The sequence below is a fragment of the Folsomia candida genome, unplaced genomic scaffold (genome assembly GCF_002217175.1).
Source record: "Folsomia candida strain VU population unplaced genomic scaffold, ASM221717v1 Fcan01_Sc001, whole genome shotgun sequence".
In the NCBI taxonomy this organism is placed as follows: domain Eukaryota; kingdom Metazoa; phylum Arthropoda; class Collembola; order Entomobryomorpha; family Isotomidae; genus Folsomia; species Folsomia candida.
In genome coordinates, this window is record NW_019091193.1 from 2,397,493 (window position 1) to 2,423,433 (window position 25,941).

General features: G+C 36.8%; 4 protein-coding genes and 1 long non-coding RNA gene across 8 annotated transcripts; 2 read left to right on the forward strand and 3 right to left on the reverse strand.

The window, feature by feature from the left end:
• The first annotated feature begins 1,440 nt into the window (after window positions 1-1,440).
• On the forward strand, window positions 1,441-4,963 carry LOC118433957. Its single transcript, XM_035846493.1, has 5 exons — window positions 1,441-1,718; window positions 1,904-2,068; window positions 2,134-2,361; window positions 2,445-2,600; window positions 2,666-4,963. The coding sequence occupies exons 1-5, from the start codon at window positions 1,542-1,544 to the stop codon at window positions 4,022-4,024; spliced, it is 2,085 nt and encodes a 694-aa protein (XP_035702386.1). The 5' UTR covers window positions 1,441-1,541; the 3' UTR covers window positions 4,025-4,963.
• LOC118433958 lies at window positions 4,344-5,491 on the reverse strand. The gene is made up of 2 exons (XR_004833693.1): window positions 5,328-5,491; window positions 4,344-5,173 (listed from the first exon to the last, which is right to left on the reverse strand). It is a non-coding gene; the product is annotated as an uncharacterized LOC118433958 (long non-coding RNA).
• Window positions 5,492-6,756: 1,265 nt separating this feature from the next.
• Window positions 6,757-9,760, reverse strand: LOC118433061. The gene is made up of 2 exons (XM_035844627.1): window positions 9,074-9,760; window positions 6,757-7,564 (listed from the first exon to the last, which is right to left on the reverse strand). Exons 1-2 carry the CDS (start codon window positions 9,728-9,730, stop codon window positions 7,175-7,177), a joined length of 1,047 nt encoding a protein of 348 aa, XP_035700520.1. The 5' UTR covers window positions 9,731-9,760; the 3' UTR covers window positions 6,757-7,174.
• Window positions 9,761-10,290: 530 nt separating this feature from the next.
• LOC110842123 (myb-like protein K) lies at window positions 10,291-11,614 on the reverse strand. The gene is made up of 3 exons (XM_022087833.2): window positions 11,478-11,614; window positions 11,352-11,414; window positions 10,291-10,939 (listed from the first exon to the last, which is right to left on the reverse strand). The coding sequence occupies exons 1-3, from the start codon at window positions 11,529-11,531 to the stop codon at window positions 10,409-10,411; spliced, it is 648 nt and encodes a 215-aa protein (XP_021943525.1). The 5' UTR covers window positions 11,532-11,614; the 3' UTR covers window positions 10,291-10,408.
• A 779-nt stretch (window positions 11,615-12,393) lies between these two features.
• Window positions 12,394-24,569, forward strand: LOC110843997 (ABC transporter G family member 23). 4 transcript variants are annotated; one of them, XM_022090117.2, is made up of 16 exons: window positions 12,394-12,645; window positions 20,809-20,912; window positions 20,977-21,006; window positions 21,113-21,230; window positions 21,321-21,475; window positions 21,560-21,630; window positions 21,697-21,733; window positions 21,826-21,919; window positions 22,142-22,440; window positions 22,524-22,734; window positions 22,806-22,983; window positions 23,043-23,158; window positions 23,253-23,323; window positions 23,734-23,996; window positions 24,064-24,150; window positions 24,215-24,569. In XM_022090117.2, exons 1-16 carry the CDS (start codon window positions 12,544-12,546, stop codon window positions 24,427-24,429), a joined length of 2,151 nt encoding a protein of 716 aa, XP_021945809.2. In that variant the 5' UTR covers window positions 12,394-12,543; the 3' UTR covers window positions 24,430-24,569. The 4 variants fall into 4 exon arrangements, with proteins under 4 accessions (XP_021945809.2, XP_035702230.1, XP_035702231.1 ...); XM_035846337.1 differs by having other exon boundaries at window positions 12,533-12,645; window positions 20,298-20,912; XM_035846338.1 differs by having other exon boundaries at window positions 12,548-12,645; window positions 20,650-20,912.
• Window positions 24,570-25,941: the final 1,372 nt, after the last annotated feature.

Consider the following 25,941-nt stretch of genomic DNA (forward strand, 5'->3'; position numbering starts at 1 on the left):
TTATTTTACCATACGCAGACTTAGAATGAATACCCTCAGTATTTTCCAGTTTTTCGTTTCTTGCGCAGCATTTCTTGTACTGTAAAACGTGCAAGACATATCCGTTTACAGGCCCTATGAATTATAGCGGCGGAAACTAATTTCTTACGCCTTGCAATTTATGAAGGTCAAATTAGCAGCAAAAAACCACGTCGATGCAGACATTTCTTGGACCCGAAAAATTGGTATTTTCACTTATTTTCTAGGAAAATTGAAGCCATCGAAACCGAGGCGAACTTGAATACGAGTATCCAATTCTACCAGCGAATTCAGATCTTGGAAAAATCTTACAATTCCTTCCTCCGTGATCGCATCTTGCCATCGATGATCCTCTGCGTCCCGGGGATCCAGATAATCACGCAGTACGTCACGCTAAATCATCACTCGGACATCGCGATGCCCGGATTTCTGGTCTTTCCCCTCATCGCCGTCAACACCGGGATGACCAACGTACTCGCTTTCACCTTGGCAGCATTTGTCAACTCGGCGTCGGAAAAGGTGATGGAAACCCTGGGGAAAAAGGCGAGTCTATTGCCGGGGAAGAAATCATTAATCAAGCGACGAATTCGGGGCTGTTCCGTCCTCAAGGTAAAATTCGGATCGAACTTTATCGATCGCGGGACTCCGTTGGTAATGCAGACGTTCTGCATTAATCAGACGGTATCACTCACATTAATCAAACAGGGAAAATCGGTTCATTTAGGGGTGCTTGATAAATACGTATATGCAGATTGGTTGGAGAAGATTGTTAATTAGTTAATGGGGACCCCTGTTCTGCAAATGTTTAAAGGTCTAAAGGATATCTCGTTGATGCGTCACAGAATAACTTTATAGAATTGTAAAATAAATTCATATAACTGAGAAATTACAATAAATGTGCTGATTTTTTTTAACTGTGGCGTCACAGGCGATGAGTCACTGAATCCAACGTTAAACGCTACCATCATTCAAAATAGTTTAATGCAAATTTCATGGGGTTTACGCACAGATTATGAAATACAATTTCATGGGGTTTACGATAAGTGCAACTTTGATATGTTAATGTAGAGCTAATTTTAGGTGTTACAAAACCTTGAATTGCACAAATGTGTTTATAAATTCGTAATTAGTAAGTATGCAGATACATGAATGAATGCATATTTGTGATGTGAGAAGAAAGTGCATACATTCTTGCAAGTTAAATGTGTAGAAATGCTGTAGTAAACTGAACAAAATTTGAGTTAAATTTGAGGTAAAATTGGTTCATTTTTCACGGATAATGCTGTGTATAACAATGAGAAAACAATGCTGTCGTAATAAAATGCTGTAAGAAAGTGAGAAAAATTTTGAGATAATTTGAGACACATTTTTCCTCAACGACCCACCCGCGAGCATCAAATGAAGCCAGCGGGCGTTCTTTTTCTTTCATCTTCGTTGGCAAGTTGTGTGCGCAGCTCTCAGATTTCAACAAAAAATTTAGTAAAAAGTTTTTACTTGCTGAACAATAAATTAGTTACTCGACAATGGCAAATTTCGATGGGGAACTGCTCAGCAGGACATTCAGGGGCGTGCCGTACTGCTTCTGTCGTACCTGTTGTATGTTTGGCGGACTGCCGAGAGAATTGCCAAGTTTTATTCGACAAGTTGGAGGAAAGTTGTGGAAGCCGTTCGCAATTCTGCCAAATATTGAAGGTCAAAAGGTATGCAATATAATTAATTGTATTTATCACAACATTTTTATCAATAACGAGAAGACGGCAGTCTGTCATAAAATATGTAAAAATTTGTTTAATTTCATCTGAAATCTAAAGTTCAAAAAATTGATAATTTGAATTGGTGTTTAGTTTTTTGTACTCATTTTGTGTATTGTATATATGGTCTGCAGTTTACAATTGGAGAGACTTTTTCCAGTCGGGAAGAACACGGTGAATTCATTTTCTGGAAACGTCCCATGAAGGAAAAATTGAATATTACGACAGGAGGAAACTTGCCAGTTTGTGAGATCACCTGCGCGGAAGATAAGTACTGGGTTGCTCCTTTGTTATCAGGGGTAAGAGAAATTAAGGTTATTTTGTAGAAATTGTTTAAATAATTGCTTGCTTTCGTCTTTCTCAGGGGGAGGTCGTTGCCGTGAATGATGTCGAAATTCAAGACAGAACAGAGCTAAAATTTGGCGATTATTTATCCTTGGGGGTTCCAGCGACTCCAGAGGAACTGGAAAATTGGAAACACAGCTTCCCTCCATTTATCCGTTTTCCTGATAACGAGGATGAGATGCCTGGCTGGGCTAAACTGGAGTTGGATGCGTTCGAGAGTACTCATCGCCTCGTTTTGTTGTTCCAGGTATATTATTATTACTTTACGGTTCAATAATAATTTTTTTGTACCTGAGTTTGTAATTTTTGCATTATTTTACTTTTTTGTAGAGAAGAGAATATGACTTTGATTCGTTCTGGAGGAGAGAGCTTGAGCAAAGAAAGGAAGAAAAGAAAACGAGCAAGAACGAAACCGATGTTGACCTGAATTTGGAACATGTCGAGAAGAAAAAAGAAACAGGCTTTAGTCCACCGTTGGACGACTTGGTAAACTATAGCTAACTTTTTCCTGGTCAGTGTAATTATTCTGTAACTAACTCTTAATCGTTCAGGTGGTGTCCCTCATTTTGTCATATCTTCCGTTCGATGATGTGAAAAATGTGCGTTTCCTCTCAAAAGTTTGGAATCGAGAAGCTCTCCGCCTCATGAAGAAGAAGGGTCTCGTAAAATTCGATTTTTCACTCGGTTACAAGAAATTGGACGATTCCACAAAACTGTTCCGCTACAATCACGAAATGCAGGAAAATCCAATCCCCCACTGGCGAATTGCAATCCCTTGTATCGGCTTGAATGAATATGTCCATGAGATCCGCCCCGCTCAGGGGGAAAAAGTCATCGCAGATTTCCACAGGTTTCTCGGATTGAAAACGCACAACGTCACATCGTTAGATTTTGGTGGAAAGATTGCATCAAAATTTGATTATGATGAACAAATCAGAATTTTGGAAATGTGCCCAATCCAAACTATTCAAAATTTCGAGTTGGGCTGGACTTGGATTCAAGACGAAGCATCTGGACAAGGGTATCGTTTTCCGTCCAGAATTAAATTCACCAACTTGGAAACGTTCGTCCTCTCGATGGACGTTGGGCACTACGACATTGAAGGCGACGGTGGACCCAGCCGGGACTGTTCTTCCCTGACTCCATGGTTTAGCCCATTCCTTCATGCTGTCAAAGGAGTACGCGTTCTCATTCTGAAGTGCACTTTCTCCGCCCTTTTGGAAACGTTTTATGACCTAGCTAAACCATTCCGGAACTTGGAAGAGATTACCATTCAGCGAAACATTACTCCGAAAGGGCTCAAATTTCTGAACAAATTGAAGAAACCCTTAACAAAAATGAATATTGGGAGATTTGAGCACTGGAAAAAGCCACAATACCTCGGATTTGGACGACTCCTTCGCAAACATTCCCAGACATTGACCTCACTGAAGATTACTCTTGGAAATTGTGTAAAGAGCAATACGAATCTTAACCTGCCAAGTTTTCCGTCGCTCAAAGAACTCCACGTAGCCAAGGATTCTTGGAGCGATCAAGACGAAACGTTTCCACTTAAGGTGTCGTTCGATGGGGATGATGGCATTTCGTACGCCAAGCATTTTTCTTCCCTTGTATCCTTGAAGTTGGGAGAGGACAATCGAGGTTTTCTTGTGAGGAGTAATGAGAATGAAAATGATGATCTTTACCATACATTTTTGCCCCTCGGAGATGGAGAAGATGGCAATACAGGATTTCAAGTCTGTAAAACTTTGCGGCGTCTGGACCTCCCGACCAAGGCAACTTTGGAATCAGGTTCGCTTTTTGCCAGAGCAGGCGAAATTGCAAGAATGTTCCCAAATGTTCACAACCCGTGGATCGACAAGGCTCGAGAATCATCGGAGAACCCGACTGAGCAAGTTTCTTCTAATTAAATTAATAGAAATGGATGGACCGATTATTTATGGACACAAATTTTTGGAAATGGAAGGAGTCGACTCGACACATGATTTTTTTTTATAATTATTTATTTATTGTATAATTTACATATTTCAAACTCAATAATCTTTGTTTACATTTTTTTCTATCAATTACCCAGAAAGAATTGAGTTTGTTACTATTTTTCGTATCTTTTTTACTCAATTGTCCAGATTATTGTTGATATGTATAAATGTAATACTTTATAAAAAGTACTGAATTTCTGAACGTATGTATGCCTTCTTGACTTGAACCTTATACTTTTTGGATATTAAGTTTTTCATTTAAAAATTATTTATTTCAATTTAAGGTTAGTTGCGGCCAATTATTCATACAAATCTCATATGTATTATATTATAGCTTTCGTACATAACAATACCACATTTAATAAGACTTCACATCATTGGAAAATTTCTCGCCTGTTCATAAACATGTGCACTATGGGTAAACTTACATACATAAATCTGTTATTTCAAGGGCGTCGTTGACAGATAGATACTTTAGATTCATAAAATTTGATGTTCTAGTTACAGATTTAAAATACAGCGAGGATTTTCATATTTTGAATTTTTTTAAACCACAATTTGAAACGCACAAATGAAATTTAAATATTTAAAGCGTTTTTACACATTTACTAACTCAATCCATCTGAAAATCCTTAATTGTTCGCATTTTTGCTAAACCATTCCACAGCTTCGTCAATGCTCACCTTTCCGTCTTTATTTGTGTCCGCCTCCTCCACAAAGGTTTTATAGTTTACCGTTGGGAAGGATGGGTCATGAATTAACAACATTGCTACGATACATTTGAACTCGGATTCGTCAATAAATCCGTCCTTATCTCGGTCAAGTGTGGTAACATGGATTTTCATTAATGCTTTCGTGTCATCAACTTTTCCAAGAACAGCGATGGCCAAGTCCAAACTAAATTTGTCAGTCACTCAAAAGTTTGAGGTATGCGTTCATCTGTTCTTCGGTGCAAGTGTAGGCCAAGGTTTTGAGTAATAGGTCCACATCAGCGGCGTCAATCTCGTCATTGGAAAATGTCTTCATTTTCTTGAAAGCTTCCTCCACCTCGACCTTTGAAAGATTACGGTTGTGAGTCATCTAAAAAAAGCAGTAAAATTTAGGAAATTTAGGAACAAGAATCTAAATGAAGGTACGGTTTTGCTAAATCTTTCCAAAATTTCGCATGTCAATTTATGTACGTACATATTAAACAATTTTTTGAAATTTAAGATATAGATATGTAGACGAATACCTTTTTCAAGTCGACTTTGCTGTAGTCAAATTACGGTAACTTGAAATCTAAAAGTATATTCAAGCAGAGCTAGGTTAATCTTCTTTGTTAGTATTCTTTGTTAGGCCACCCTCCAAGATCAAGTGTGCAACTGCACCGGGGTTTTTCTTTGTTAAATTGCCAATAAATCCAGACATATCGTAAAACTACTTTTGCCAGTCACCGCATTTGCAGAAATATCGCTATGCAAATTTAGGCGATACGGGCTTTCCATGCTGAGTAAATTGTGTCTCGCTAACGGGTGACGGGTCTAAATACAAATGCATGAAAATGAGGTGACACATACAGTATTAATTCTGAGGTATTTAAATATATACATACGTAGGTATATGCACTTAAATATGTACATACATACTCTCAAATTAGACCGGCATATCACTTATTTGCATAAATTTTGATGCATTGGCGAGTTTTCGTACCATGGAAACCCCGTAAAAGTGAAAATAAGCATTTATGCAAATGAATTGACGACAGACAAGCTAGTTTACTTCGAGAGTAAGTATCACTTTCATTTGAATAAAGGTGCAAGCAGACGTAATTAATTATCCTACGACACGTCTGGTATTCAGTGTTTGGTCTGACTTTTAGTTTTTCACGTACACATTATGTACCATTCTATTCTCTGTGATAACTTATCACCGATAAGTACATTGTTTATAGGAATATTCACTTGGCAGTACTTTTATCGTGGCAATTGGGTGTCTTCGCGTCAGGCTGATTTATTTGTTGAAGTTTTGCACAATTCGCTTTCACTGTTCCGTTGAAGATACATAAATATTTGAATTAATGAGCGTATTCACAACAACATCTTATTTGACACAGCAACCCATCAGTGGAAATAAATCGTTGGAAAAATAATAGTTGTCTTAGGATGTAAAAATATTTGCTTGATAAAAAATCCAGTGCATATTTTAGCAAATTTCATAAATGAGCGTGATATGTACTTATGTATGTACATATCATACATATGTTTGCGGATATCGTGAGTCCCTAACATGCATAGATATGTACATATGAAAAAATTACGAAAATTTAAATCTCAAAAAATCTACTTCAATACTTATTATAAGAACAGTTTGTGCACTGTCTACATATTTTGTCGCGAAAAGATAAACTATCGGGAAATGAGATTTCACTTAAATTCTTTGTTTTCGTTTGGCAAGCAACCAACTATCGCATCTGAACTTTCAATTATGCAATTTCCATGCAAATTGTGTTTACATAGGATACATAAGTGGGAAAAAGATAAATAAAGGTCAGGATCATGCAGGAAAGCATGTCTTAACCTGCAGCCACAATAAATAAGGAATGAATTCTTTGTTGAGATGGAATGAGTTAACAAATTTTGGTTTGGTTGTGTTTATTTTTAATGCTACTTAAAAACTTACATACATTATACTATGATCAAATGATCATCAGGAGCACAATCCTGTGCTTCTGAATAAAATAAAACAGTAAATTACAAGACATGTCTCATTCTGCCTCAAGAATATACTTTAATTAATAAAATTCACCCAACTTATTCAACAATTTCAAGTTCATACATATATTATGTAACAACTTAATTCTTATGATTAGCTAATGAAGCCAAGCTACATAGATATATGTATGCATATGTGAATACTTTGTATTTAATATATTGGGCAGTAAGGAATAAATGATCGCAGGTTTAAATTGAATTTCACCCCGCTCCCAATGTAATCAAGTGGGCACGTGATTTTCGCGCGAAAATATCCTGCGATCATTTATTCCATAATGACCAATAGTTTATAAACCTTATTTGCCAATTAAGTACACATTAGGAATAATTAGTTTTGCAACGGTGATAAATCCATCCATAAAATCTCATCTGCTGCATGAATATTTTCTGGATCAGCGAAATCCATAAGATAGCCTCCGATGACATAAATTCGGTTGAGCTTCCTCGCATATACTGAACTGGTGAAAAATATGCTGTTTGAATTTTTTGGCAATCCGAGGACCGAAATTGAAGTGAAGGAATGAGTGAGAGGATTAAATTGAAGAATTGTTTCGTTATTATTCTCTTGTGCATATCCGCCGATAAGGTAACAACTTAACCCATCCGAGGTGAGGGATACCAATCTCTCAATTTGTGGGAAGTTGAGATACCAAACTTCAGACAGGTTGGTGGATGGATTGTATTTTTCCACGGGCTGGATAATAGATGGTTTTCTGTCCTGAAGTTAGTGGTCTCAACGGTGCGGTTCGGTTCGGTTCTTGGAAGAACCGGTTTAGAACCGAGAACCAGAATTGAAGAACCGAAACAGAACCGAACTTTTTTTAGTTGGAACCGAACCGGAACCGGACCAAACCGTGACCGAACCGGCGGTTCGGGTCAAACCGGTAGTGTTATTAATATGCAATAAACAACAAACAATGCTAATTGACGTGTTTCTGATGAAATTTCACATATAAGCCAATAACTTATCTGTATTTAAACAAGCAAATTCTAATACATGTCAACAGCAAAACCACTTATGTATATATTATTGAAGTTAGAAAACAATTCCAAGTTTGGGGTGCAACCAAGTCAAAATTTCATTTTGGAAACATTAGGGGTGTGACCAAGTAAAAATTTCATTTTGGAAACATTGGGGGTGTAACCAAGTCAAAATTCCATTTTGGAAACATTGGGGGTGTAACCAAGTCAAAATTTCATTTTGGAAACTTTGGGGTGTGACCAAGTAAAGATTTCATTTTAGAAACTTTTGGGGGTAAAAATTTCGTTTAGGAAACTTTGGGGGTGAAAATTTCATTTTGGAAACTTTGGAGGTGTCATCAAGTCAAAATTTGGTTTTGGAAACATTGGGGATGTAACCAGGTCAAAATTTCGTTTTGGAAACATTGGGGGTGTGACCAAGTCAAAGTTTCATTTCGGGAACTTTGGGGGTGTGGCCATGTCAAAGTTTCATTTTGGGAACTTTGGCAGTGGGGCCACGTCAAAATTTCATTTTGGAAACTATGTGTATTTCGGGAAATTCGTAAAACTTTTTCGAAAATATGATTAACTTCGCTAATGTATTTATGTATGAAGTTCGGTTCAACCCGAACCGGCCGGTTCGGTTCGGTTCTCAAAGACTTGGAACCGGAACCGAACCGGTAATAAAAGTTTCGGTTCGGTTCGGTTCTCCGTATAAACCGGAACCGAACCGAGCCATCGGTTCCGGTTCGGTTCTATGAGAACCGAGAACCGTTGAGACCACTACCTGAAGTGCAAGGCGAAAAATTAGTTGTTACATAAGTTAGGAAAATGTTTAGCGTGGTTTGCATAAAAAAAAACACTGACAATAAATTACTTCGAAATATTGCTTTTTGTAGGCATAATTTCTTGCACGAAAGAATGGCATAAAATAAGCGTCATCTAGCGGAAAATCCTTACAATTAAGTGTAATGCAACGGTAACGCATAATTCGCGCATTTGCATGCCTATTGCACAGGTGCAGTAAATGCGAGAAAGCTGCACATTTTTGCATTGCAGTAGTGCAAAAAATGCTGACATTGTGCAATAATGGGCAACAGAAATGTTTAAAATTTAAGTTACCAATGAAATCAGAATATTCACTCTTATCCATATTTTTGACAATTATAAACTAATACATATTTAGAAAGTTGGTATAATTTCTGTATTTTGGAAATTTAAACCTCTAACAAATAGAAATATTTGAGATACGAAATGCCATACTTACACTAGTAATAGCTTTCTCAGAACTTTGTTCAACCCCAAAAACCCACACGTTTCCAGTGACTGGATCTCTGATTGTGGAAAAATACATTAAATCTGCCAACAATCCGCCCACAGTTGTTAAGGTAAACGTTTCCATGTCAAATTTCAAAATCTCATTGACTCCCGATTCCTCAAACCATTCTCCCGCCAAAACTATAAGTCCCGTATTACGGTCAGTCTTCACAGCCCCCGGGGCAAATTGAGGATAGGGCAAATACCCTACCACAGCGACGGCATTGGTTTCCGAGTTAAATTCAAAAATTTCTGAAGAATCTCTCCGCATTTTGAATCGATCATCCTCTCCCCCAATGTAAAAGTAACTTGTGTTCGTTCTTCCCGCCAGAACGGCCCCGAATCCGACCCCCCAGGGAAATTGGGACACGATTGTTAAATTGTCCGCAGAAATCGAGTACTTTAGAATTTTATCGGAATACAAAGCTACTCCGTCGTATCCGCCAAAAATAAAGATGTTGTCATCCCCGTCGTACACGGACGCCACGCCGCAGGATAAATAGGGTAGGGTGGCGACAGACTTTTCGACAGTGAGGGTCTGAGAGGTGGAATAATTGGGGAGAAGGGTAACAATTAATAGGGAAAATATGGGGTAAAATGATCCCATTTTGGTAGTAATGATCGAACTGTGATGAGGTCGAGGGGATCGAATTGAGTGATAACTATTAAGTTAGGCCAGGAGAGTTAATTGACTTTGGCCAGGTGGCTTGTCTTATCTGGCATGAGGTTAACATTTAATTAAGTACGTTAATATAAGTACCCGTATCTTAACAATTCCGACAGGTAAAAGTCCTGTTGGAAAGTTTAAAGTAAATAAATGCTCATTGTTTGTATTGACCAGGTGCGAATTCAATTGTACATACATACTTACACACATTTTTTTTACTCAATGTGAAATGAGTGTCGATAAGCATGGTTATCATTTGATGTAAATATGTCATTTTGTCATTAATTATGTTTGTCAGTTATTTTGAAATTGGTGTGGTTTCTGTGAATCATACTTATTTAATGCATGCATGTATCAATGAACAAGTTTGTTCACATTTTGACCATTACCTGATCTGATTGGAATTAGGAAATTTAATGCAGAATTGAACTTCGTGCGAGGGTCGATATGCAAGAAACATTCAGAATTCCAGATCGCACAGTACATTATAAAGCATGAAATCGATTTTAAGAGATTAGGACTAAGGCGTCAAATCTATTTTTATTTTATTGTACCATGAGAACATGCATACACATGATCAAAATTATCTGAACAACGATAATGCTCCATACTAATTAATTACACATCATCATCGCCTTCGCCATCTTCAGCCTCGCCCGTGGTCTCGGTCGAGGGTCGAATTGTGGTCGTTGTTTGTACCGGCGCCGGTTGTGGGGCGGGTGGTTGCGCAACCACCACAATTGGCTGTTGCTGTTGTTGTTGGTACTGCTGGTACATCTGTTGCAAATATTGCTGTTGCTGTTGTTGCTGTAATTGTTGTAAATACTGCTGCTCCAGACTTTGTGCTTGTTGTTGCTGTTGTTGAAATTGAGGTTGCGGTTGGTACTGCGGTTGTAGAAATGGGGGTGGTTGTTGCTGCTGTGGTTGGATAACGGCGATGGTGGCGGCGGGCGCGGCGGCGGGAGTTGCTGTGGCTTTGGTTTGATTTAAAACGGCGCTAATAGCTTTAACGGGAATGTCGGCGAAGCCTTTTAAAATGTTGGTAAGTAAGATGGCCACGTTTCCTAGTGTTTCGGCGGCACCTTCGGAGTTTCCGATGGCGGAGATGGCATCTTCTACCCCGTTTGTGGGTGTGTTTTGGCGAGGATGCTATATATTTTGGAAGTAAATAATTAGTAAAATGTTAATCATGAATACGATAAATGCATGAGAAATATTGCATGGTGCGATAGATCGAAAGTGATGGGTTTTATAATTTATGAACTGCTAAATAGAATTTAATTAACAATTCTCAAGAAATTTTGCATATGCAAAAATTTACAACTGATAAAAATGCATATCTATTTGTTCCGTTTAAAAATAACTGTAATAATTTTGAAAAATTTGCTGATATTTGACAATTCAGATTATTTATCGTTAACCGAGGTATGAAATTTAATAGAAATTCGAAATTGGGGTAGTGTTCTTTACATGAGGTTAAATAATCGAGTACAACTCACTATCTAGCTTAACACTATATATAAGAAGTATGTAAATATGTATGTAAGTTCGAAATTCTTACGATTTGGATATTTTCATTATTAAGTAAAGGGTTTGTCCCAACTCTCCCGATGGTTAAGGTGATCTGGAAAAGTACGAAATGAATTTTTTAGTCAAATCTAAATCACTATAAAAATTAAACTCTTACAAGAAGCCATGGTAAGGTTTGGCTTATCCTGGACGTGGGCCTTAACCTGGACATCTCTGCTGCAAGAGGGAAATATTTAACTTTCTAAATGCGGGATTAAATCTGCTCATGGATGGAACTAGGTTGATCTGCAGATTAATAACTCTCTCTTTCTGTTATCATGTGGATTGGGACAATGCGACATGAAATGTTCACCAGGTTTGAGGGTTGTACATAAAACATGTGATAGAATTGAGGTCAAGATATCCTATTTCTTGTTCACTTTTCCATATGTCGTCGTTGGTGGTAAATATGAGGAGTCAAATTTCTACGACCAAAAAGGCCACATACTTTATGCACAGTCCCCATTGAATGGAAATGGTTATAATTTATTATTGGCATAATAGATCTGATATGATGTTACTTTCTATTTCATTTGCATTTTTTACTACGTGTTCCAAACGTGGACAAATACCTATATTGAGCATGAGACGATATCCGATCACCACTCACCAGATTATTACCCTGTATTAAAAACATATACTGAAGCTGGGCTCGGATCTGCTTCCTCTAAAAAGTCCTGTTTTGATGGGTTTTGAGCGTGCACGCACTAGCACCTACTTTTGCACCACGTAGACATGTGAAATTTTAAACTTTGTCCTAGAGATGCGAAATTTGGCATGCACATGCACCAAGATATGCCGCATCATAATCTAACATCAATTCCCGTTCCGTTCGCTATAAATTTTTCAGGAAAAATCAAAAATCAAACGGAATAGGGGTGACATTTAGTTTTTGATTTTTCCTGAAAAATTTATAGCGAACGGAACGGGAATTGATGTTAGATTATGATGCGGCATATCTTGGTGCATGTGCATGCCAAATTTCGCATCTCTAGGACAAAGTTTAAAATTTCACATGTCTACGTGCAAAAGTGGGTGGGAGTGCGTGCACGCTCAAAACCCATCAAAACAGGACTTTTTAGGGGAAGCAGATCCGAGCCCAGCTTCAGTATATTTATGTATATGTTCCTAATACAATCCTATCGGATTGTATTTATAAACATAACCATGCAAAGTATGTACATATGTGCAAACGTAGTGAAAAAATAGTTGCAAATGTGATTAGTGACTGGGAATTTGAATCGGAAAAACGGAAAACCTCACGAAACCATAATCGAAATAATGTCGTAAGTCTGATAGACGACGCCAAAAGCTGTGTAAAGTTATCCTAGCAATAGAAGAGTAAAAGTACTCGTACATACATCAATCTTGGGTCCTTCCTATTTTAATATACTCATCAATCGAAAAACTAAATTACGAGGCCGAATAGGAAATAATTTTACTGTACATTTAAATGTATATTTTGAGGGTAGAAATTAAATTTTCATGAGACACATCATCTATAATACGGTACACACACATCCCTTCAGAGAAGATGAGCTCCTTCATCGAGGAGATTTCGCTGCATACTGATGGTGGTGGACGGTCAAAGTTATCTCAGACCACGAACACATTGTTCGGAAGAGAGAGAGAGAAATTTAACTCCAGAAATTCTTGAAGGGTTGAAGAATGTAAGAATTCAGTTATTTTTTGTGGTGGAATAGTTTAAAACCTGTTGGAATTCACTGTCTCACAAGGGAACCTCAACTACTGTCCCATCTCGATTTCCTTCGTAATAGCCTTAATCGGCAGATAATTTAATGAAACTAAAACTTTGTCATAGAACATGCGGTGCAAAATCGCGTTTTCGCGAAATATTTGGCGAGAGCTGCACCAAAACCTGCATTTTCCCAATGCTTTTAACATAGCCCCCAGCCTTTCGATTGATGAAATGAACTTTATAGGATATTGAAAACATATTTATGTACCGTCCGCGTAATTTTAGCCCGATCACGAATATGCAAAAAGTGAATTTTTTGCAAATTGCGAAAATCAGAAAAATTTCGCAAATTTGAATTCTTCGTTCCTTTAAATTCAACAAAATTTTAACTAATGTAAAATACAATTTTCTTATTGCAAATAATTTGCAAAAATTTGCAAAAATCGAAGTACGCAATTTTTCAATTTTTCAGTTTCATTATACAAACTAAAAATTATCATTTACATACCTATGCATGTACGAATGAAGGAAAAGCTAATTTGTTTAACAACTAAAAATCACACCACACATTGCAATTTTTTGTAACTTGCAAAAATAAATATCGCAAATAATTTCGAAAAATACGTAAAAATAGACTAACATTGGTTATTTTAACTAATTTTCATGAAAAATTGCAAACTTCAATTTTTGCAAATTTTTCCAAATTTTTTGCAATAAGAATATTGTATTTTGCATTTTGCAACTTGTTAATTTTGTTCAATTTAAATGAACGAAGAATTCAAATTTTCGAAAGTTTTCCGATTTTCGCAATTTGCAAATAATTGGCAAATGTCGGGATCACTTTTTGCATATTCGTGATCGGGCTGAAATTACCCGGACGGGTATATAAATATTTTTTTCAATATTCTATAAAGTTCGTTTCATCATTCGTAACGCTGGGGGCTATGTTAAAAGCATTGGGAAAATGCCGGTTGTGGTGCAGCTCTCGCCAAATATTTCGCGAAAACGTGATTTTGCACCGCATGTTCTATGACAAAGTTTTAGTTTCATTAAATTATCTGTCGATTAAGGCTATTACGAAGGAAATCGAGATGGGACAGTAGTTGAGGTTCCCTTGTCAGATGCAAGATGATCAAGTCTGGTCCGACAGGAGCCTGACCGTCCACCACCATCAGTATGCAACGAAATCTCATGGATGAAGGAGCTCATTTTCTCCTAAGGGAAGTATGTGTTTCTTCATTGCAGTAAGTATAAGTTGTTTATGCAGAGGATGCTTGCAGAATTACATTTTATATCATTACGAAAAGCTAAACTTCCAGCGCCACACAAAATTAAAAAATTGCATCGAAAGGGATGTATGTATCTGTATATGTACATGTATGTACATGCATAAGAGATGTGTTTCATGAAAAAATTTATTTCCACCCTGAAACTAAATATTTATCGGTTTGTATACCTACTGAATATTTGCCTGAACATATTCGTAATTGCTCCAGAACTAAGTAAATATGGATATTTTAATATAAGACTTTATTACTAAGAAATTTGCAGTCCCTCATTCAACTCTACTTCCCATTTTTCATGAGTTATTACTTTTTGTATGTATGAAATTTGAAAAAAATTATGTGTTATTGCTACATATTTTAGCCCTTTTTAGCATGATGCAATGGACATGTAGATGCTGAATTAAAGCCAGTTTAGCTGCACATGAACGACTTTGGTATATAAATATTCAAAATGCTCAAAAACTAAGTCCCACCCCGACCATGAAGCAATTTGCAGTGAAAATTTCAGAAATTTTTCAAGTTTTTCATTTACGTATTTAATGCACGAGAAATTTAAAATCGATGAACATAACTCCATGGAAGCAGGTTTATGTTTTCTTATGGTTTGCCGATACATATGTATGCGTGAATCATTTTTGGAAATCTTTCCCTTTGAAAATTTATACACTTCATAGCACAGTCAATAGTAACCTGATAATATTTATTTATGCATGCACTTGTACATATGCATGTGTCTATACGTACATATGCATACGTATACATACGTACAAAAGTGAAGAAAACTCTGTAAAGATGACGGGGTGAATAGACGCCTACTCAAGGGGGCAATGGTTACATGAGCCCTGGAGACAAAATACCTATTCTGTTCCTACAATGTTGACGGTTTCCTTTTTTACCTTGGCAAACGTAGATACATATGCACATCTCTCTAATATCGGACGTAATGGTAGGAACAAAGAAAGGATTCTTCAACCAACAAGGCAAAGACAACAGATGCCAAGCATGGAGAAACAAGAATCTTCATCCCCTAAACAATCTTCTCTACATTCTACTCGTATACTGGGAATTTTCTTCAGATAAAAAGTTTAACGTGAAAGGGTTGATTTTTATGTATCCTGCGGCTGATGCAACTTTAGATAACGGGTTTAGAACATCTTTGAAGCTTCATATGGATTCTATCATTTTGTATCTTAGCACCACCACCGAATCCAGAAATTCTTCGTGTTCGAAGGTATGTAAGACATGTAAATACATAGAAACTTGGTATTTATTTTCTGCATTACAACCACCACCAGGAATTCATCACTATTTTTGACGTATTCCTGAAGAATGTTCACTTGTGTTGTGTAGTAGGAAAAATCTCATGCGAAAGGAAACTATGCAAAACACTATTTTTAAGCTATTAATTACTGGATAAGTACAAAAAACATTGGTTTGAAAGACAGCATTATGAAAATTGGGTAGCGGGATTAGATGAAAATACTGGAAAATAGAATTTTAAATAATTAGTTTAGCAAGTTTTTTTACCCAGTATATGCATCCATTTAAAAAAAGCTACGCATTTATATATGCACTTGGAGAAGTCCAACGATAAGAAAACCCACCATTTTGACAATCCACATCGTCCTTATGATAAGCTGCGGATCGCCAAAGTGATAAGAACGATTACAAAGTATGTGCCAAAGTGAAAAAAGTGTTTTATGTCTTAAATAAGTAAAACAGAAAACAAATTTTGTAACCAAACCGGCTGCCAAAAACTGCTCCATTTTTCTTCGCATACAGGAAATCATTTTTCGATGCAAACATCTAATTTAATAAATTGCTTACAAGAATGTAAAATCAGATTTGGAATCTTGTTCATATTTAGTTACATACATACATATGTATGTATTTACATAATTCCGAAATGTCAATCTATATAATCGAAATAAATAATACAGTTGAAGAGAGAACAACTTCACTCCACCAAGTCCTGATCTCATCTGAAGAGTTGAGGAATGTAAGAATTCAGAGTTTTTTTGTGGTGGAATAGCTTAGAAATGTTGGAATTCTCTGCCCAAAATACCAAATGATCAAGTTATGTACATACATAGTGGTCCGACAGAAGCCTGACCGTCCACCACCATCAGTATGCAAGAAAATCTCATGGATGAAGGAGCTCATCTTCTCCAAAGGGATGTATGCAGATATGTGCTTATGTGCATTAAGGATGTGTTTAATCGAAAATTTAATTTTTTCCCCGCAAAGTAAATATTGATATGCACATACTACATATGTGTAACCAGTCAATATTTGTATGATTGTGCATATTGAATATGTTTGCTGCATTGTTAGAAATCTGGTTTATTCAAGCTAGTATTGATTTCTCGGTGCTAAAGTTGCTACTGCTTGGTTTTAAAGTTATACCAGTCCGTAATAATTTGCTGCCGATATGGTAAAACTTTAATACCGGGCAATGCTACAATGACGTTATCAATACGTTAGTTATCAATAACACTTTGGTACAGTCATGCCATACATATATGTTAATCCTGCTTGGTTTTATTTTAATACTGGATTTCTTCTAAGAGTGTAGGGAACTAAATAAATACTTATGGGTTATTTGAATATGAGATCTAAATAAGAATTTTGACGCCGTTTTGTAAATGCTTCACACATTTTAAATAACCTTTATCTGTCATTCCTACTGTTGCTTAGGACTTTTTCCATGATAAACTGATGCACTCACAAAAATTAAACTTCCACATTGCATGGTCAGACTTTAGTACAGATACATACTATACATACATACATATGTATGTACATTTCTTAATCTGAAGAAAATTTCCCGCATATACATAATTATAATGTGTAGACAAAGGGCATAGGTACATATGTATGTATGTAATTGTTATTTATCCACGCTTGGCATCTGCTGTTCTGTTGGATGAAGAATGCTGTGTGTGCCCCCACCGTAGCAACCCGGTCCACATTACAGGAACAGATATTACATCTTGCATTCCTTCGTACACGAAGAATTTCTGGATTCGGTGCTGGTGCTAAGATACAAAATGATAGAATTCATATGTAGCTTCAAAGATGTTCTAGACCCGTTATCTAAAGTTGCATCAGCTGCAGCATACATAAAAATCAACCCTTTCACATTACATTTCTTATCCGAAGAAAATTCCCAGTATACGAGTAGAATGTAGAGAAGATTGTTTAGGGGATGAAGATTCTTGTTTCTCCATGCTTGGCATCTGTTGTCTTTGCCTTGTTGGTTGAACAATCCTTTCTTTGTTCCTACCATTACGTCCGATATTAGAGAGATGTGCATATGTATGTTGGCCCAGGTAAAAAAGCAAACCGTCAACATTGTAGGAACAGAATAGGTATTTTGTCTCCAGGGCTCATGTAACCATTGTCCCCTTGAGTAGGCGTCTATTCACCCCTTCATCTTTACAGAGTTTTCTTCACTTATGTACATATGTATACGTATGCATATGTACATATAGACACATACATATGTACAAGTTCATGCGTAAATAAACACATTGCTTATTAGGTTACTATTGACTGTATTATGAGGTGTATCAAGTTTCAAGGGAGAAGATTTCCAAAAATGAATCATATGTCCATAAGAAAATATAACCCGGCTTCCATGGAGTTACATAGATTTTAAATTTCTGGTGCATTAAATAAGTAAATGAAAGAATTGATAAATTTCTGAAATGTTCACTGCAAATTGCTTCATGTTCGGGATTGGACTTTGTTTTTTGAGCACTTTGAATATTTATATACCAAAGTCGTACATATGTACCTATGCAGCGAGACAGCATGAAATTCAGTACCCACATGTTACTTGCATCATGCTAAAAAAGCTAAAGCATATTAACAATAATTCATAAATTTTATTTAAAATTTCATGCATACCAAAAGTAATAACCCATGAAAATGGGAAGTAGTGCTTAATGTGGGACTGCAAATTTCTAAGTAATAAAATCTTATATTCAAGTATCTCATATTTGCGTATTTATTTAGTTCCGGCGAAATCACGAACAACAAATATTCACTAGCTAGTGAATATTCGTGTACCCACTTATCTGTAGTACTAGGTATACACACCCAACTAAATATTAGTTTGAGGGCGAAAATGAATTTTTTCATCAAACACATCTCTTATGCATGTACATAATACATACACATCCCTTAGGAGAAAATGAGCTCCTTCATCCATGAGATTTTCTTGCATACTGATGGTGGTGGACGGATGAGGCTTCTGTCAGACATCTGATATCTAAGACAGAAAATTCCGATAGTTTTTAAACTATTCCACCACAAAAAATATCTGAATTCTTACATTCTTCAACCCTTCAAGAATTTCTGGAGTTAAATTTCGCTCTCTTCCTAAGTATGTGTTAGTGGTCTGAGAGAAGTTTGACCGTCCACCACCATCAGTATGCTACGAAATCTCCTGGATGAAGGAGCTAATCTTCTCCAAAGGGATGTATGTGCATTTGAGATGTGTCTCATGAAAATTTAATTTCCATCCTCAAAATATTTAAATGTATCTACAGTAAAAATTATTCGACATGTGTTTTGTAGATAATTTATTTTCTATAGTCAAAGACTTATGTATGTATGTATGTATATGTGCATGCAGTAAATATTTTGGCTGAACATATTCCAATAGATTTTCTTACCGATTGTGACGTGTGATTCATGTTTGGAAATCTTTACCCCTCAAACCTGGTGCAAATACGGATTTCATAATAATGTCCATACTGGTCGAACAAGGAAGCGTGACCATCCATCACCAAAGATTTAACCTTTCATTGTAAAATTTAATATAGATTTGTACATAATTGTTTAAATATATCTGTTGCGTAACAATAGATATTTCTCTTCTAATATGCCTGATAGCAGGTCTTCATTCATTCATCTCATATTTAGTTCAACGATTAACAATGTAAAAATTTCAAATTGAATTGCTAGAATTTTGACTTTGGTAATATGACAAATTAAGCGTACTAAAAGGGGGGGGGGTGGGCTAAATCACACCTCAAAATAGGTACATCTCGTAAAACCCTCCACGTACATACATATGTACATATGTGTGTATGATTAGCATCAATATTGTGCTAATTATTGCTCATTAATTTATTACTATTAGAGTTATTCACGGGAAAGTCGGTACTGTCTGTTGCAAGGTTAGATCAATACATGTCATTTGTATAGATAAGGTTGTAATTTTTTGCTAAAGAGGTAAAAGAGGGATCTAATTGCATAAATATGCGCATGTATTCTACCCCAGGCTATTCATTAATTACACATGTAAGCATTTGTTTCGTCGTAATTTGATACATTTTGCATCAACGCGCATCAATTTTACTTGCATAACATTTTCTTTCCAGACGACATATGTATATAATCGTTCATGCAGTAGCAGTCGGTGCGAGAATTGAGGGGGATGTTAGGGAGCGTCCATAATTCACGTGATCGATTTTTGGACAATTTTGACCCCCTCCCCCCCCCCTTGGTGACCGTTGGTGATAATTTCGCTACCCCCCCCCCCACCAGTCACGTGACAGATGATGCTCAAATTAAATAATGTTGTCCGGAATAACAATATTATTCCAGTGTTTTTTAATCATTAATCAAATTAGAGCTATACACATGTGCAAATAACTATTTAATACGCCCGTCAGATATAAGAATTTTAAGTCAAAGCAAGTTTCCAAATATGCAAAATGAAAATCTAATCTATATAACGTGTGTGAGGTATGCCAAGAGAATTTATATATAACTCTCACGACATTTATTGGCATATACGGCATATACAAAACTTTACACATGTCACGTGACATCTGACCACCTACCCCCCCCCCTCGTGATAATTGGTGACAAATTTCAGACCCCCTCCCCCCCTCTAATCGATCACGTGATTTATGGACGCTCCCTTATCTTTTCCTAGAGTGCTGGAGTCAGTGGAATGATGATATACTTAACAGACAAACTTTTTCTGACAAAGTAACAATAAGTGAAATCAAGTTGATTAGTTTTGAGCAAAAATACCGGTGTTCGGTGTTCGTGCATATGTAATTGAAATATAAATATGTAAATATGCACATATAAAGTATTTATGTACTTAAATTAATCCTTGGAAATTTATAAGTCTGTATAGTTTGTGGAGATGCATATTACAGATATATGTATCGGCATACTAATTATTACACATGTATTTATGTGAGTGATTAAATGTTTCTCACCATAAGTACATATTAAATAGATCTGTTTTACATAATTGTATTTAATTATGGTTGCAGGGTGCAACTTTATAGCTGTGCTTTATGTAAAAAAATATACATTTTTAACTTTCGCCCGGATTACCTTCAGAACTGATATTGTATAACTTTCAATTGTCTGCCAGCATTGTGTATTAATCATTCTATACGCTGAAAATATATGTTTTTAATCTAATTCAGTCAAATAAAATAATGTCCGTCTCAATCAAAAACGGGTTCAAAAGATTCGGAAATGGGAATTTGGTTCTTCGCAATATAAACGTCAGTGTATGCAGTGGAGAAATGTAAGGTTTTCTTATACATAAAACCCATTTGAAATATTTTATTCATATTTGTTCGAAATTTTAGTTACGGTCTTTTAGGTGCTAGTGGTTGCGGGTAAGTTGCAATAGGACATGTAGATATTAAGTATGAATGTCTGTAATGTTGCCGGTATAGATTCATAATTATACTATTTGATCAAAATACTTGTGTATGTATCTAGCAAGACGACATTGCTCTCATGCATCGTGGGATTACGCAAACTTGAGTCTGGTCAAGTTAACGTGGGCAATCAACCCAGACCCGGCAATCTTGGCAGTTTTTGCGGATATATGCCCCAAGTTCGATGTCCACCATATTTTAATCATGCATAAATTTCACGCGAACTGTTGACATAAAATTATAAATACGTATCTATGTATGAACATTAGGAGACTTCACTTTTAAGTGTGCTGACGATCCGAGAGGTTTTAAAGTATTTTGGACTCCTTTATGGCATGGACATGCAAGAAATAGAGCACAGGACACATTTCCTGTCAGATATGCTTGACCTGAATCAACTGGACGTAGTAGTTAATAAGTTGAGGTTCGCACGTATGATGTAGTACTTGATTAGCTTTAGCTTTAGTCTATCCCGTGAAAATAGTATGAAATTCCAATTTGCATACAGCGGTGGCCAGAAAAGGAGGGTGTCCTTGGCCGCGGCAATGATTCATAATCCAGCCCTACTAGTGCTTGACGGTTATAATTTGACCTTATATTTAATTAAGATTAAGGCGATGTAACTTATTGATGACCCCATTTTAGAACCATGCGTTGGATTGGATCCATTGTTGCGACAGAGGTACTCATTTACAATTTAATATGGCCATGCATACTTAAATATGTAAATATGTATGGGGTTTACATGTAAATGCTGATGCATTTCATAAATAGGATTTGGGAGTTCCTCACCGAAATTTCTCGAAAACAAGGGAAAACCGTGATAATTTCAACCCATTATATCGAAGAGACGAAATTTTGTGACAAAGTACGTTTAAACAGGTTTAGCATTGGAAAATCCCACTTTCAAGAAATTGTTTCTTGAATGGGTGCAAGAAATGAAAGAGATAAGCGCCAGGTGGGGCATATTATTGCGCTGTTAATTTCTCGAAATTTCTTGAAATGTAGGACAAAATATTTGTATGTACAAGGTGCAACAAACCAAACATTACATACAAAAGTAATGGATTGTTGTACTTATGAATTACAGATAGGTTTTTTACGAGGTGGTCGTCTTTTAGTGGAGGACAGTCCGACATCGTTGCTGGCCAGGTTTCAATCCACCAAATTACCCGACGTCTTTACCCAGCTTTGCAGAAATGACGAAAATATGTCTCATCATTACGAAAAGAAGTTTGAATTGGTCAATAATCAGCGATTTTCTGAGAATTTAGCACCCATGGAGCATCTCCCGGACAAGATGTCTTCTTTGAATATTAGACGAAACAATGCGTCCATTTTCCACGCTTTATTTTCAAAGTGGTGGCATCGAACTAGACGGGATTGGAGGTTTGTCCCAGTTCTTACTATTAGTTCTAAGTACAATTCATGACTTACATACTACCATTTTGTTTTGCTCGAAACCTTATTAGATTATATATTGGACAACTTGGGATTCCTATTCTGTGCGTTTTCTTCATGCAAAATATAATAGGCCGAGAACCGAACAGAATCCCGGTCAGTCTCGTTTACAATAACGCAGAACTCTGTGAGAATCTCAAGCATTTGAATTCTTCAAACGAATGCTTTTCCAACATCGGAGTTTGCAATTTACTTGATAAATTCGATGATGAATTCATTTGGGTACGTTACCGAAATTCAGTAAAGATCGAATACCCTTTTCGTGACTTACGATTGCCTAAATATTGAAATAGATTCCCACAAATTCATATGAAGATGGCGTTGAACAAATAAAAGTAGGACGGACTAGACTGCTCATTGAGTTTCCCGCCAATTACGAAACTCATTTCCAGCATAGAATTATCTATCGTCATTTTGCTAGTAATGAATCCCTTCAAGGATCAACGATCTCGGTCCGCATAATGGAATCAGGTATTTATTTATCTCTCGCATGCATTAAATACTTTGAAATCAACAGTGTGCACTTTTAGGCTTGATTTTGTCAATGTGGGCAAGGAAATTGATCCTTGAAAGGTATATAATTTACCTCCAAAATATTATGTTGGCCTGCTCGATCAGCGACGACGTTATCAAGCCACCACTTCAGGTGCGTATTCTAATTTGTCAACTTATCAAGTTCCATGTCTTCATACTAGATATGTTAAGTATAAGATTGTTAGATCTATTGTTCTACGTTTTAGTTCCGCTCAATCTACGGGAGTTCAGAAACATTAGACTTGCTTCCGTATATGCAGCTTGGCCTCCTAATTTTGTGAGTTAATACATAATTTTATTTCCTTTACATATGTATGTTACCCGTAACATTTCCAATTTTACACGTGGATTGGTTGCAGTGCACATATTAAAACCCCAAATCATATCATACCGGGGTCAGTAATTGATTTCCTTCAACTTTTTCACGTTTCTTGAATGCAATGCACGAAATTGAAGAACTGCATGAGATAGGCGCCATCTAGAGGCACACTCTTTGTACTAACAATAAGGAGTGTCCTATCCACTAGATAAGATTATTTCTTGTTTTTCCAGAAACTAACACTGCAAAAACAATTTTTTGCAAGTATTTTTTACAAGAAAACCAAATAAAATCCTACGCCCATCCTATATTTAGATTTCTTGGAGGGGATTTCCTAACATTGGTTGCTTCTTCTGAATTAATTCTAGGTTAATGTTTATAATGCCAAAGTGCCTCGGAATACTCTGGATGGAAGATAAAGTAGCCGGCCTAGAGGACAGAGATTATGTGACGGGCGTCTCTCTCTGGCATCGACTCATTGTCAACACCGTCACTCAAAGTTTCATGATTTTTATGCAAATTGCAATTTTCTTTGGATTATTCTGTGGCGTGTACGGCATGGAGATCAAAGGGCCATTGTTGCACGCGGTGGGTTTAGTCTACACGATTGCCCTATGCTCAGTGACGATTGGTAATTTAATTTAATTAACACGTGACCCCTGATCTATTAACTTTTAATTAAGAATTAAACTCCGCAGGTTTTTTGACTAGTACCGTTTGCGAGGGAACACTGGAAGCTATATTTATCACTATTGTAGTATCAACTAGCCAACTGTTTTCGTCAGGTATTTAAATAACTCTGGTCACAGTAAATAGCAATATGTAATATTTATTTTGTGTGATTAACAGGAATTTTGTATTCGACGGAATTGGCTCCTCCGCTTGTCCGTACAGTCTTCCATTGGATGCCGCTAACTGATGCAATTGAAGCGTTGCGGTCAATTTGTACGAGAGGGTGGGATATTAGTCATCCGGTCGTTTGGATAGGATTTCTACCAGCGATTGGGGGGATATTAATTTCTGTAGCGTTTTCCTTTCTGGCGGGACGAATGAGGTATAAGTAAAATTTGGATGTACATAGTGACAATTGTACGCCTACATACATACGTGCATACAGTACAGTAGATACTTTTAAACATTTTAATATAAACCTAAAATTTAATTAAGTATGTTAAACAACATTTTTTGTCCGAAATAAAATTTAATCCCCATGGATAAATTAATTTCGAACCCAATAAATATCTACTTATTTCTTTCATCGATTAAGGTGCATAAATGGCTGAGGCGCCGTTCATAAATTACGTAACGCAAGAGGGGGAGGGGGGGTCTAAGGCTCCAATGATATCGTGCCTATGTTATGTTAAAGGGGGGAGAGGGGGTCTAGAAAATCGCGATTTTTGCGTTACGTAATTTATGGACGGCCCCTGACCTACGATGACATGTTGCAGTGCCCGATGGAAGGCTAAGAAAACCCTCAAAATTAGGATGTATCAACGTTTGTAGGTATTATTGTAACGACACAAATCCGAGAAGCAAAGCCAGTTACACTGTTATTATTATTGCTTGAACCTTGAACGCATTAAAAATCTTCAGAAAATTCCCAATACAAACATACGGAAAACCGCAGAGAAAGCATCAAACAGACAAAAATTCAATTGGACATTGAAACGTAAAAAGGCATGCATTTTTTCAAAAAAAGGCAGCCCCTTTCTGCACACTTTCTATATAAGATTGTAGGATTCTGTAAGTCAAATTTCGAAGTAATATATGAAATAAACGGTATTATAAAAATCTATAACCCACCAACGTGTCACCCTATAGCTAGCACCTGAAGAATTTTCAGAAATCATATTTACGTGTTACCCCCACTAATTACCTAAAGTACTTATTTAACCCGATTTAAATATATTTACAAATAACTTTTTAATGAGCCGTTCTTCCCTGTTTGATCAATGTGAGTGATAACGTCTGATTGAAGCAGAACGTCTGCATGTAAGGACTGAGACAGACCTTGACTGGCTAGTGAGTAGCCAGACGCCACCCGAATCATCATTGATTATGTATTTATATATTTACATGTAAGCAATTATCTAATTAGGTTACATTTACCTATCAGCAGTCAGGATTGACTTGCTGTGGGGTATAAAAGCCCAATCAACTATGTATCTCTTAACCATTCTCTCACTGGCTGCGATAGCTAGCTGAGCTCTGCTAGAGAGTAGCAGCAATAAATCCGATGTATGTTAAAGCGGATGCGTTCACACATGCACTTTCTTCCTCACGCTAACTAGAGCCCTGCGACAGGCCTCTGCAGAGGAGTGCAGAGAACACTAACTGTGTACAGGTCTCACTCTCCACGACCGCATTCGAGTCCGCATCCTCTCAACCAGGCCTGATCCTCTCTCTCTCACTCCCTATTCTACACACATGCACTCAACTGCACCCGTGAATTCGCCGCCCTGCTACTTTCCTCCGTGGTATCAAACCACCAGCATTGGCCTGACAAACCAATAGCGTAGCATTAAAGCGACCTCACATGCACTACCAGCGGGGTCCCCCGATCGATAAAGTTCGAT